The 14,308-nt window shown below is 36.3% G+C and overlaps 1 protein-coding gene and 1 long non-coding RNA gene across 3 annotated transcripts; both read right to left on the bottom strand.

The window, feature by feature from the left end:
• Positions 1 to 3,772: 3,772 nt before the first annotated feature.
• LOC103984862 (transcription factor MYBS3) lies at positions 3,773 to 10,770 on the bottom strand. Of its 2 annotated transcripts, none has more exons than XM_009402424.3 (4): positions 10,343 to 10,770; positions 8,534 to 8,742; positions 7,288 to 7,766; positions 3,773 to 4,122 (listed from the first exon to the last, which is right to left on the bottom strand). In XM_009402424.3, exons 1-3 carry the CDS (start codon positions 10,611 to 10,613, stop codon positions 7,320 to 7,322), a joined length of 927 nt encoding a protein of 308 aa, XP_009400699.2. In that variant the 5' UTR covers positions 10,614 to 10,770; the 3' UTR covers positions 3,773 to 4,122; positions 7,288 to 7,319. The 2 variants fall into 2 exon arrangements, with proteins under 2 accessions (XP_009400699.2, XP_009400698.2); XM_009402423.3 differs by having other exon boundaries at positions 3,773 to 4,266; positions 10,343 to 10,769.
• A 1,891-nt stretch (positions 10,771 to 12,661) lies between these two features.
• Positions 12,662 to 13,698, bottom strand: LOC135637641 (uncharacterized). Its single transcript, XR_010496344.1, has 2 exons — positions 13,149 to 13,698; positions 12,662 to 12,998 (listed from the first exon to the last, which is right to left on the bottom strand). It is a non-coding gene; the product is annotated as an uncharacterized LOC135637641 (long non-coding RNA).
• Between the last annotated feature and the right edge of the window lie 610 nt (positions 13,699 to 14,308).

The following is a 14,308-nucleotide window of genomic DNA, read 5'->3' as shown; positions in this document are numbered from 1 at the left end:
CATGACCAATTCGCTCCTAAGGAATTCGCTTGGGCTTCCAGGATAAGTTCGTATTTTTGGGACTGAACCAGATCGTATGACTTATTGGTCAATGGCGTAAGGAAGTAACAAAAAAGAAGTCGTTGCTCCATGCAAACGATGCTCTCACCTCAACCACGAGGATTTGTAGAGGAATTCCACCACCACCGGTGTCTTTTTGTCATTATTAGCAACAAGCGAATCTAAAAGAATGATGAGTTGTTGTAAGCATTCTTACTATAACTATTTGTTAGAGCGAGGGTAATAGACATAGATGTTGTTTAAAATCGTAGATGAGGGGCAAAGGTAGTTGACATAGATAAATCTGTACAAAAGGTTTTGTTCATACTTTGCACAACATTTAGAAGATTTATAAAAGGCTTGATAATTTTATTTTGGTTGGCTTTTATGGTTGTTTTAATTCTGTAAATGCAAATTATATGTAGTCATTTATGGAGGTAAAATTATCTAAAAATAAACTATTCAAGTAATCATTTTGAGGATTTTTTTTGCTTCATAGAGTAGTGTGGAGCATTAAACAACATATTATCTAAGAGCTACTCAGGTAACATATGGTTGGATAGGCCTTTGAGATAATATCTAGGGCTAGTTCGCTACTTTGTCTCACAACAATATCATGTAGGTAGTTACGGAGACTTTTAGTTGTAATGGATCATCTTGGCTCTTAATCACGATCGTTCAGAACTTATGAAATCTATATTAGTAATTTGCATGACCTATCAATTATTTATTAAAATGCCTACTTATAAGATCTCGGGTTAAAATATTTCCTTTAATCTGTCTTAATTTTTGTAGGTCCTTAAGGACCATAAGAGGTTTCGGGAAGACTGACTCTTTACGGATTGATACACAATGGTGCCATATGACTTAGGCAAATTTAACTAAGTCTATGATATATGGTATCAAAGCGGGCCAAGTACATATAGGGACATTTGACATGTAAACATGAGGAACCTAGCGGGGCTTCGTTGAGGGTAGCCTACACGTGCAACCATTTAAGGAAAATGAGCATAGAGATATAAGAAAAAGAGTCACTCAAAGGAGCAAGCATCTAGGATTGACATTTAGATGAATGACAAACCTTTTGTATGAGGGGCATCACGAGAATAAGAGAGTTAGAAAGAACGTGCAACATACAAAGTTTGAGATCGTTGAGTTCAAGCTATAGCTTAATATTAACAACTAAACTTGACAATGCTCAAGGCATGTGGGGTGCTTGACAAAGGATAAAATCGTGTAAGAAGGGATAAGTTGTTTGGTGAGTAAAAGAGTTGTGCAAAGCTTATAAAGGTGGGGGGAATTACTAACTTGAAGAATTCGATACTCATGTAAAAGCTTGTGTACGGACAATGGATTATTTGTGGCCATCCTAGTAACAAGCGAAGTGTGCAGTAAGTTCAACATTTTCTAGTTGTTAGGCCTTGAGGGATATAATAGTTGTATTAGTGAAGAGTCGTAATCTAACAAGTATGTTTATGATAGTAAAATAGTGTATAATTTGTTCATAAAGATAAAGTAGTCCAAGAGGATAGTGGGTTGTGAAACTTTCATAAGAAAATATATAAATAGAAAAATTATTCTAACGAGATAGATATCCAAAAGGGATAAGTGTTGATTCTTTAGAAAAAAATCATATACAATGGATCACACATATTGATGGAAGGTACATCAAAATGATAGTTCCATAAGTTCAATGGATCGAGCGAGTGACGATGAGTCATCGCATAATCTCGCATAAGATAATGCATTGGTGAATGCATTGCGGCATCAAGTGGGAGAGCGATCCTAGGTAACACCAAACGAAAGGTTGACTCATAGAATGGTGGGTGCGAGAGCCACCATCAACTCAATGTAAACCGAGTAACGAAGCAACCTAGGTAAAACTTGATGAAGTGCAAGTTCTACCAATGAGTCCCATAATAGGTACTTAGCATACGAGGGATGTGTATCACTAAGGAGAATTCCGAGTGTAAGTACCAATGAGTCCCATGGGGGGAGACTTTCTCATATAGAAATATGATCAGAACGTTTGAAGAGTTAGATTGCTCCAAAATTTATATTCGCTTGAAAATGTCTAACAAGCTAGAGGACAAGGCTGAATGAGTGAACGTTGCTATCAAGGACGCAAAGGAGAACAAAAATTAACATGGGTCCTACAACATGATGACAAAGGCCATACATAGGAGTTGTAATCTATTTTTTAATCGACCAAGGAGTTGTAGTTTTTTTTTTTTAGAACACAAAGGTGTTAAAAGTAAGTGGTTTAAAAAGGCGAGGAAACGATGACCCCCCAAGAGGACTTAATTATCCAAAACCAAATGTCGATTACGATGAAGGTGGACTCAAAAGATCTATTAATCGTGAAGAAAGTGATACAAATGTGAGGTGATGGATAGTAGAGCCATGAGCATAATAACACCATGGTATAACAAATGTGAGACTTTTATGGAGTCATCAATCCCTTACTTTCATAAAGGAAGAGCTCATAATTATAAAAAAAGGTCAAAGAGGTAAAGAATACAAAAGTAAACTTGAAGTATGAAACAAGATTGAAGAGTATAGGTAAAAAACTTTGTAATACTGATGTCGACTAACTTCTCGTCAAGATAGCTGAAAGTGAGGTTCGAATTAATACAGGATAAAATAAGCAACACACTGTACTATACCTATTTCACTCAGTTAAGGTAAAATTTTCCTATTTTCGAGCTAAACTTCTTGCACTCAGAATTTCAATAGTAATGAGAAAATGAATTAGGATAGCTAACTTAACACAAAGAGTGTAAATATTTTGAATATTTTAGAAATATAAAAGAATAAGTTAAAAATAGCAACCACCACGATGTATAAAATACAACCTCTAGAAGACAAAAGATGTCAAATAATCTCTTCCTTCTCTACTCTTCAAAGAACGAGTGAAACACTATCTCATTTTTCTTATTTATCTAATAAAAAAGTTCTATACATATTCAAAAACCTTTTGAAAAAAATTAATAAAAGATAATTTTTGTTAAATCATCACTAATGATGATCAATTCTATTTAGAATAGATTTTCAATTTTATTTTTCAATAAAATATCAATCAAAAACCAAAGAATCGATAATTAAGTAAAATAAAAAATCGATGAACAAATTTCATGAAAGAAATACCTTAAAAAAGAACTTTAAAACCCACAAGACTATGCTAATTAAAACTTCAACAAATATCCATCCAATTTAAACAACACGAGATATTTAAAAGACTAGCTCACAATATGAAAAAACATTTTTATCCGAGAGATCTACATAAACTAACAACTCGATCAACCCCACATTATTATCAAACTCATTAGGGAGTTGAAATAATATTAATGAATCAAAATTTAACTACTCAATAATAGCAACAAAGGACAATCGAGAGCCGAGAGACATATTATAATTGAAGTAAAAGATTAAAGATTTAACAAAAATAAAGAGACAAAGCATCCATAAAAATCATGACAAGAACATCAAAAGAATAAATAAGAAAGTTTATCATATATAAGAGTACCTACAAATCTTTTTAATTTAATCTGTAACCTTCTCATCTTTTTTCTCATTAGCTATACTATTGCCATAGTCCAGAGAAATCCCGACAACCATCCTTGAATTAAACAGTAACATTGATTTGGAGCTTAACACCTGCTTCTCTTGCAAATTCAAATGCTATAAAAGCAACAATGTCATCTGACCCAGAAAATAAGGCATAGAATTCGGCTAAATACCAATAACATGTTGATCAAGATTCTTGATAACTCAAGTGTCCGAATACAAGGTCCCGCCAGATGTAAATAGGCATGAAAAAGAACACAGTACCAGTCGTCACTAGCCAATAAATTTGGACCTTAATGCTAGAGACAAGTTATATCTGTCTTCAGCAAATAATGCATACAAAAAAATAATGCAAAGGTGCAAGTACATGTATGAAATCCATCACAGATCACCAATCCAGACCATCCAGTTTGCTGGCATGTTGTAAAAGAATATTGTACATATTTTTGTTGATCTTCCATGTAGCCGACTGACTGATGGATATCCCATTGAAGAAAATTATTTAAGTACTTGAAGCTGCACATTATTTATGGACTCAAAAAATGAATGGCTTGTGGTTCGCAGAAGCAGAAAGATGGTTAGAAATGCATAGATCCAAATGTGTTCTGGTGGAAACAAGTCCTTTCGGAGGACATGGTTGCATTGGCAGCAGCACAGCATCTTAATTAGGTCAAGACAGCAGAGAGACATGCTCAGCACATATATCACAAGAAATCAGACTAAAATAATAAGTACTTTATAAACTATAATAATCCCTATAGAAAAAGCAAATTAAATCTCTCTCCCATGGGCATTGGATCAATTACACTGAGAAGTCATGGAATTTGTTTGAGACCACAAGTTTCATGCAAAGTCAACAATATCAGCTTAGTTGGAGTGCATAAAGCGTCCGTTCATATCCATATAATACCTTGGGTCTACATTATTATTCCATTTACAATAAACTATGTCTGTCAATTCTAATAGGAATCAGGATGCAAATAACCAAGTAAAATCACAGACCAAAGAATTGTCTTCTGCATCTATTAAATTTTGGGCCCAGAATTTTCAATAAGAAAGCTACCTGTAAGACTTGCAAAACAAAGAAAATAAGTGTAAATCTGTTCAAGAGTCGGTTGCAATTTAGAAAGTACAAATGAAACAAAACCAAACAGTGGCAGCCAACTTCGACATTAAGGTGTGGTCCGTGAAACCAAAATTTGGCAACAAGAAGTTAGCAGCTTTAGTCATTCGGTTTTCCCAAGTTTTGTATAGTCACTTGGACCCCCCAAGTTTGGTTCAGAACCAAACCAATCTGGAAAGTGCAATTGAGCTTCTATTTCTACTGTTTACTTTCAGCCACTTTGGGCAGCAGGAATTGGCCATTCAAAGTGAATTAGGCCTGCAACCAAGAGTCAATGGTCTGAATGCAGTTTAGAAGTGCTGCAGCTGATGATTGATCAGCAATCACCTGCTGGTAGTCCATCAATGGATAATCACCAAATGTACTGATGACAAAGAAGCCTTATTAATTGCCACAAACTATCTAGTAAGAAGTCAACTCTTTGAATAAGAAATCATGACATGTGATTTAGGATTGAAGGGATTTAGACTATTTAGTCACCCAGTCATTTATGTTTTACTTGGCAAATTTCTATATAACATATAGTTTGAAATTTATGTTAATCATCATGCCTTCTCCACCTACTTTGTAGTATCTAATCACTTATGAACCATTTTACTCAAAGTTCAAAATTTTTCTAGAGATTGAGCTGGAGTCTTCACAGAGATAAACCAGGAGTTGATCAATACCAGGCCACATGGAGTTTATGACAGAAAAACTTAGTGAACCTTGAATATAATATAAACTTTAGCATTATATCTACAAAATATTATACAACAACAACAAAGTCATAAGTCCCAACAATGTAGGGTCGACTACATGGATCTTTTGTCGTTATTGAGACCTATAAAAAGTCATATATTTAGTTAAATTTAGAGTACTTGAATCTTTATTTATAGTTTCTACTAAAGTTTTTTTAGGTCTTCCTCTATCTCTTCTCATATCATTAACATTAATTATTTCACCTCTTATGACTATCATATTTGGAAGTCTCCTCAGCACATGTTTATATCATCTTAAACGATTTCTCACATCTTATCCTCTATCTAAGTGATACCTAATTGTTCACAAATAAAAGTATTTATTTTTCTATCTATCCTAGTAACTCCACACATCTATCTCAATATTTTCATCTCGATAGCACAAACTTTTTGTATATGTTTTTTCTTAGTTACCCAACACTCAAATCCATAAATCATTATTGGTTTCACAACTATCTTATAAAATTTTCCTTTTAATCTCAAAAGTATCCGATGATCACACAAGACTTCTGATGCCCTTGATCATACCAGACTCTTAACGCCCCTATCCACAGAATATTATAAGTATAAATATTTTAGTTAACATCGTTCATGCCATCCTTTAGTTGATCGAATATGACAAATATGAACTTGATTTTTTAGATTATTTTAGTGATGCATTTAGATTTTTTTAATTATAGCCTACAATTGTAGCCCTGCTGATTTCATCTTATAGCCAATTGATATATGTTCATTTTCAGGTCAAGGACACCATGAGCTAGTAAACCTCTTCGTAGACTGGTGATCGACCAACCAAAAATCTCCTTATACATTGCTCATTATCCATTGATCAATAGGTTGCAGCCATTAACAATGAGCCAGCCAATGATGTTTTGGTGTTTTCTCACAACTTGCTAAGTCTATCTAAGTAGCTAACTCTGGCTGCAACTGCAGCTTGTGGATTCCTACCATCCACTATGGATCAACAATAACACTGTGTGACAATCCATCGATTACTGACAATCACCAATAAGTGAAAGCGAAAAAAATATCTCCAACATCCCTCAAAGAACTTACAACAATGGTGAAAGAGAGAAAAGGAAAATCAGACTTAATTTACAGTATCAATTTTTAATGATCAACCAAATGAAATATGTTGTCTCTGCAATCACTATTGCAGTAAGCCAAGTAAGGGTTAACTAATCATTCTTGGAAGTGCCACTTTAAAGAAGTAGCATTTTGAATTCAACATCTGAAAAGCAATCAAACAAACACTAAAGCTATAAGTTAGGAGCTATATGTTCGGTAGTAAGATCAACCATGTAGTAAAAAGAATTATTACGTCATCAGATAACTTTGGGCAATTCAGTGCATTTGGCACGCATTTCTATAGTAACTAATAATAGAAAAGCTCTAGATAATGTAATGAATCTCTAACACTTTAACTAAGTTCATGTTCAAATATTAAAAGTAAGGTTACAGTTCAAAAAGGTCAACAGGGTTGAAGCACATATGCACTACCTTGCAAATTTTTAAAATGAACAGCTTGTTAGAAAAGATTGACTTTCTCCAAACTCCAAACATATAGATGCAACTAACAACACTTCAACAAAAGGATAGACCACAAAGGCATCTGAATATTTTAAGTTCTAAGATAAAAGTGTGTAAGTTCTTAGTTGCTACCATGATGAATTAACAGAACTAGCCAATCGATAATGTATTAAAAAATAATTACTGAATATGAATATAAGCTGTAGTATAAGGATATTGCCCAAGAATGTATTTACATTCATGATTATTTATTAACAGGAAGGCAAGGATAATTAACACAGGGCAAACCTTCACTTGCTGACCCTGTCCAAATACTTGGGTCATGTGTGAGCCCTTGTGGATGGATTAGCATGGAAGGCAGATTGCCGCTTTGATCCTCCAAGTAAATCCAATGTAGATGATTTTTCTCCAGCAGACTCTCCTATACTCAGTTTTGACATACCAACAAGCTCATCAACATTTATGGCAGTCTTTGAATGCACTGGTGTTGGCTTAATAATTACATGTGCCTGCTGCTCTGAGGTATCTGATCTGTTTCCTGACCAATTGGGGAAAGAATATTGTAGAAATGGTGAAAAATAAGCTGGAAGTATCACAGGATAGCTGCACTGAGAAGCTTCTGGTTGTGATACAACTGCTTCAATTATTGAGTCATTAGAGTCCATTGATTCGTATTCCTCATTCAGAGTTGGTGGTATCGGAGGAGGCTTGTTATTTTGTGCATCTGATTCTTGGAAACTCATCAGAAATGGTTGAGGTTCAAGGGGCTGAGGAAAAAAGAATGATGGATCATGCATAATGTAAAAAATGAATAAAAAGGCAAATAATATGTGTGATTTAAATGGATCCTCCCACTTCCGTAGAAAAGTATACTTTTGAGGGATTTTATCTGAAAGCACACTAGAAAACTGCATCTGTTGACTGGAAAACAAAACCTAATAATTCAACCATGTTTCACAGTCTACCATTAAACAGCTTCTTGGAAGATTATCTGTTTCTATGGCCCATATGTTTTGAAGACTTGTTTTAGAAGAACTCAAATGACAGCTCTACTTATAAAAATTCACAATTTTCTTGTTTCACATTTTAAAATCGTCAAACTACAACCAACCATTTGCATAGCTCAAATTTCAAGAATTCAGAAAGGACATTGCTATTTCTGTCTTAAATTGTTTTTAACTATATATATTAGGTAATTTCCCTTCCTATCTCCAGAAATTCTTTCATTTTTGTCAAACTGTATGGAGGAAAGACAATAACATATGGATCCATATCATCTATAGTATGACCAGGCCAGAGCAATAATCATAACATGGAATACATACAGACTGACAACTTTAAGGGGTCGTCAGTACTTATTGAATGAAAAATATGTCAAAATCCAACTGAGCAAATATGATGTCGTAAATTGAATATTTGAAACACAGTCATAGCACATATGTCGACAAGGAAGCTACCATGACTCAAATGCAAATATATACTAGTTAGAGTAACAGAGAGAGAGAGAGAGAGAGAGAGAGAGAGAGAGAGTAACCTCATCAGGTTCCATATCAAAGAGGCTTGATCTTCTCTTTCTTCTTGTCATGTTGGCTTTACGAATAAAATACTTTTGTGCATGGCTAGCCACTTGAGTAGGCGTCCTGGAAACCACATAGTTACGAGATATGCCTCGCCAGTCGCCTTTTCCGAGCTTTTGCAAGCCAAGTAAAAACCTTCTATGCTCTTCTTCAGTCCATGGATTACCTACCAATATCATCAATAAAAAGTCCATAAAGCCATTATAATTTAACCTTATATAGAAATGACACAGCTGGTTACAATGAACACTGATTGGGAAAATCAAAATGAATGCAACACTAAGAAAAACTTCAACGTCTTTAAAACTAGTAAAAGCAAGAAATCTTTTATACATGAACATGTTTGGAAATGTTGTTCTACACCATTTAAATAATGCCTCTTTATCTGTCTCAATTTTCTCTTTATTTTTCAATAATATTTCGTAATTTCATATCAATATAAATTAGTGGAAGTGACATCCACTGAGGACTTGCCAAGGACTACCTGTGGTAGCCACAGTTCACTGGCTATATTGTGAAGTGCCAATATTGTTAAGGGTGGGGCAATAAAGTGACTTCCTATTGGAATGGATTGCATTGGCATGATGATGGTGGAATGACACTTTTGCCTACTCGATGTAGTTAACTAGTCCAACATGAGCACCTTCTTTTTCTTTCCCTCCTTTTGTTTTGTATGAATACGTAGAAAATGTGGTGGTTTGCTCACCTCCTTGTCTTCATTGTTTCCTAGTATACAGATACCTTTTCCAGCTATGTTTTTCATTTTTAGGATTACCAAACCAATCTATTGCCTTCTCCAGATTGGCATGATTTTTTTTGTCAAACCCTAATTAGTTAGTAACTACTTTGACATGCTCTTTAAAGAAATGAGCTCCATTTCTTTGTTTATTTCCAAAGACAGACGTAATCTTCCAATTTGTTTGCTGTCAAATTTTCAGCAAGTTGGCTCTTTGTATTTGACTCAAAAAAGTTGTATGGATCCCTGAACGGGCAGGTACACCCTTATGTTTGAGCGCAAAAAAGGACCATGAAGATGATAATCCATTTAGTTAAAGTATTTATTAGCATTAGTATTTGTAGGAAAATAGCAACTACAAAGTTTTACAAGTAAGATAATTTGTTCTCACAAAAAAATATAACAGCATAATTGTTTATCCTCTGACAGATTTCTTTCTAGAATCCAGATACAGCATTTGCTCTGGTATAATTAAAGGCACCAAATGCAAATCCAGAAGATGATCATCCCACCTAACGCCTGCCACAAATGAAAAAAGCACACAGTCCACCAGAAGTTCTCTTTGTCATTTTTCGGCTAGTAAAAACTTCTCGATGCTGCTCTAGGGAACGAATGGATTATTCTGCTACCATCACTTCCTAAAAAGAATAAATGTTCCCCAAGGACACTATAAACTAGTGGCAGAGATCACATTCATGACAACTCCTAGATGAAGAGACAACGTGCATTGGACCAAGAAATTCAAGAGCGAATAGTCAGAATGCCCACAAGATTACAGAACATATGGATCCTATAAAACATAGGCACATGTTAATTTCAGAAAGCAGAGATGGACCATGTGACACATTCCATTCCATTCGATAAAAACAGTCGTTTATGGTTGTAGCGTCCAAGAGATGATAGAGTAAGAAACAAAGCTATCGTAGTATGACAGCACATCTCGTTCGGCCTAAGAAGACACATCTTTTACAGTTTTACCATATCAAAGAACAACGAGAGCAGGCGGGACGAGATATCAAGAAAGACTCACCCTTCTTCCGCTCGCGGCAGCTCGCGGAAGACCCCTTGACGAAATCCTCCGACGCGTATCCGTCCGCGGATGCGCCACCGCCGCCAGGCTCCGGACCGTCGGCGGGCGACGCGCCGCCGCTGGATCCAGCGAGAAGGGAGAGGTTCCCCATGCTGGCGCTCTTCCGGATGGATCCGTCGGTGAGCCGCACGCCGAAGAGCTTCACCCCGCGGTTGGGGCACGTCCGGGAGTTGTGGCCATCGTGGCTGCAGTGGAAGCATCGCCTCGTCATCTTCCCGCCGCCTCCCACAACTCCTCCTGCGCCTCCGGACCTCGATCACCAAATAGCATACACTTTGGATTAGCGTTTTGAGGCCAAAGAAGAGGAACAGATTCGTATTGGGAGATCGCGCAGAGCGGGGGGAGATGAAGAAGCGGAGAGGGGACAAATAAAAGTTCGGAAATGGGATAAAGGGCATAATTGCTTTGCTACCCTCTCTCCAACTTACCAACTCAGTTACCTGCGTTTTGGTCGGGTCACAGTGGGCTCCGCTGTGCGACACCAATCACAAGGCGGAAAGAAGATGGGATGCAGTTGTGTGCCTCAAAGAAGTCGAAGAGAATGCATTGTCCACGCAGGTAATATTCTTTCGACTGTTATTTCATACCCAATTTATTACCAGTTTGGTTATTGGGGAATGCAAGTCAATGCATGTAGAAAGATAAAGACGGTAAAAAAGACGGGTTAAATCCGACCGTTGGAATATTATGAGATAAGATGAGAAGCATAAGATATGATTGTTTATGTAAAAGAGGGAAATAAGGAAAATTATCTTGCCATATCAGAGATACAAATGAGTTAAATACAATATAGTATGTGGAATTTTCCATTAGATGGGATGTTTTGTCTGTGGACATCTACTGGGTTAGATATAAATACACAATAAAATATGGTATAATGACATAATGTTGAAGCTAGCAGTGATTATTATAAGGCAGATGTGTATAGAAAGATAACATTTTCTGGCTTCCAGGCATTATGTTATAAGTATTCAAAGTTGAACAATGGCCAATGTATTTTCTAGATTTTCCTTTCCTCAATGGTAAATGAAGTACATTATAATATGATTATAAAGCTGATAAGATCATATTTAATTCTGTATTAATTGGAGAATTAGATGTTCAAGATCTAGTAAAGAGTATTTTTTATCATCTTATGGATGATTCTTGATGTTGATCCTAAAGGGACAAAACCAATTTGGGAAGACTACAAGTGAAATAATGTGACCACTCTCTTATTTAATCTTCACTAATCACCCATTAGGATTAATATAACATGTCTTGTCTGGTCTATCAATATGTTTATTATTAGTCCAATTTTAATATTAATAACTAATACTTGATTTTTGTACTACCAATTATATATTTATTATAACAATACTATATTATTTTATTTCATTGTTTTTTATATGATGTTATTATATTTTATTATAATAATATTTTTTATGCAAGCTAATGTATTAGTACAAAGCATTTGATATAATTACAATGATGTTTTATGATATCAATATTGTATATCTCACATCATCTTCAACCTTGTTGTTGTGCTCTTTCCAGTATGAAACACACCCACTCATGTACTGCGTCTCCCCTCTGTCGTGATCGAGAGAGAGAGAGAGAGAGAGAGAGAGAGAGAGAGAAGCAGCCGATATTAATCCAATGAACACTATAAATATCTGTTAGCTTAGTGTGGATTAAAGCATACCAAGCAATTATATGAGTCAATGGACGCAAGGTTTATGCAAAAAGGATGTTCACAGAAAAAGATGCCAGCAATGGATAAGATTAGACTTGGCTGATGCAGGATGGCGAAAGAAAAGACTGTAGCATCGGGTCTCAATCACAGCACTGGGTACGTTTTCCCGTCTTCAACTACCACCAAATCATTACTCATCTACAGATGTCAGGCATCTGCCATGACGGACGATCTGAATCTGCCACATCAAGTCAAGTTCACACGCCTGTGGAGGCACAGCAACAGGGCAAGCCATCAGTGTCAGATTGCCAAGTTCCTGCAGATGGATGTGAACTCCCTTTGTCTGCAAAAATGACAAAGGCATCTCACAACAGGTCGACCTTGTCAGTATCATCTATTGTTCTGAAGAAGCTCGAGTTACAGTTAAGTTGGATTCTTTCCTTGCTCATTGCTGATCAAATTTAGATGCTTTTCATACGGTAGATCGACTTTGGATGATGAATAGCAGTGTTGGAGTGGCCCATAAGTTGGTGAAAGAATGAGACGCTTTTTTGGATGTGTATAAATATTTCTACGAGAGGAAATGATCGGAGCAAATAATTCAAATCTCGTTGGGTTCATAGAATTCTTATAAGCAATATTTACATGACAGAGCATGTTTGCAGGCTGCAGGTGAAGAAGAAAGGAGGCTGTGGTGCGATGTTGATACTGGAACTGGGCATCTGGGTCATCCCCCTCACCCTCATTTTTGCGCCGTGCAGGCGACTCGTTCATCTGGTTGCAGAGCTTCAACGTGTTGGCGAGTCCATGATGCGCCCGCGAGCGGCGTCGCCGGCCATTTGGAGTCGCATGGAGAGGCTTAACTCGGTGGCCTTGATAATCTAGGGCTGCAGCGCTCAAGAACGGAAAGCCTCATCATCCCTGTCAGGTGGGGATATCTTTTGTGAGGTGAGTATCTCGTGTTGTGTGTATGTGGAAGAGTTCTGTGTATGCTGTGAGAGATGTATGGCCATGAATGGTTTTGATGTAGATCTTTTTCTTGGAATCAAGTAATTTTGGAAAGAAGAATACCTGTAGTTCTCTTCCATACTAGTTAAGAGTCCAGCACTCAAGAACACACCAAGGCAACTACTCCATGGAGCAAAATTTTCCTTCAATCTTAGGAGGAAGAGGAGATTGTTGGATCTCAAATGAAGGAAGAACAATTGTAGGAAGAAGTAGCTGCTTTATCAGATCTTTCTTAAGCTTTTTGTCACCCGGAATCCTTGTAGTGAAGGATGCTCAAAAACACTGGCAAAAACTCTCTCTGCAAGAAGGTTTGGGGTCACAGATTCCCCATGGTTACTGTTTGTAGCTCTTGTAGCTCCAGGGTGACTTATTCGTTGGATTATCTAGATTCACATAGTTAGATGCCATCTAATAATGGAAAATTCTTTCATTTATGTTGATGTCTCTGTCATGAGCGAAGTTTCAGACTCGTGTAATAGGAAAAGCAGAATACGGCTGCAGCACTTTGCCAGGTTCTGGATATCTTATCTGTCAAAGCAATGGAGAAGAAGAAAGCTTGGAGCAGAAAACCTTCCTTTCAAATAGGTATCCAAGGAGCCATCCAAAATCTTGACCTCCAACACTTCATCAAGAAAATTGTGATCCTAAATTCTCTTACATGACCTAATGAGAAATATATAAATGAAAGAATAGAAGATTCTCATATAAATGAAAGAATAGAAGACAAGAAGAATTATTTAAGAAGCTTTATTGAAGATAAGAAGCTTTAGCTTAAATACATTAATACGTTCCTTTCCTATTTATAGGGATTAGAAGAGGATTTTCGATTTTCCTCAACAGAGTAAATCAACAGTAGAAAGATTTTCTCGTATAGTTGGAGAAATCTTGAAAAAGCTATAGCAATGCTATAGTAGAGGAATAAGCTACAGTAGAGAAGAAAGCTGTAATAAAAGTACAGCAGAGGAGGAAGTTGTAACAGAGAAAAAAGACTACAGCAAAAGAAAAAAGGTGGGGCAGTGCTGGTGAGCGTAGCACTAGAGACGTCAAGTACAAAGCTTTTTCTTTTGCCGTCGAAGATGAGAAGCAACAAATGAGTCTACAGCGAGAAGAGAACTTGCTCTAGGCAAGTGACTCTGATACTATAATGGAAATAATAGAAGACAAGAAGAATTATTGAAGATAAGAAGTTTTAGCTTGAATACATATCCCTATCTTATTTATAG

The sequence above is a fragment of the Musa acuminata genome, chromosome BXJ3-5 (assembly GCF_036884655.1).
Source record: "Musa acuminata AAA Group cultivar baxijiao chromosome BXJ3-5, Cavendish_Baxijiao_AAA, whole genome shotgun sequence".
Lineage (NCBI taxonomy): Eukaryota > Viridiplantae > Streptophyta > Magnoliopsida > Zingiberales > Musaceae > Musa > Musa acuminata.
This window is presented reverse-complemented; position numbering and strand designations above follow the sequence as displayed.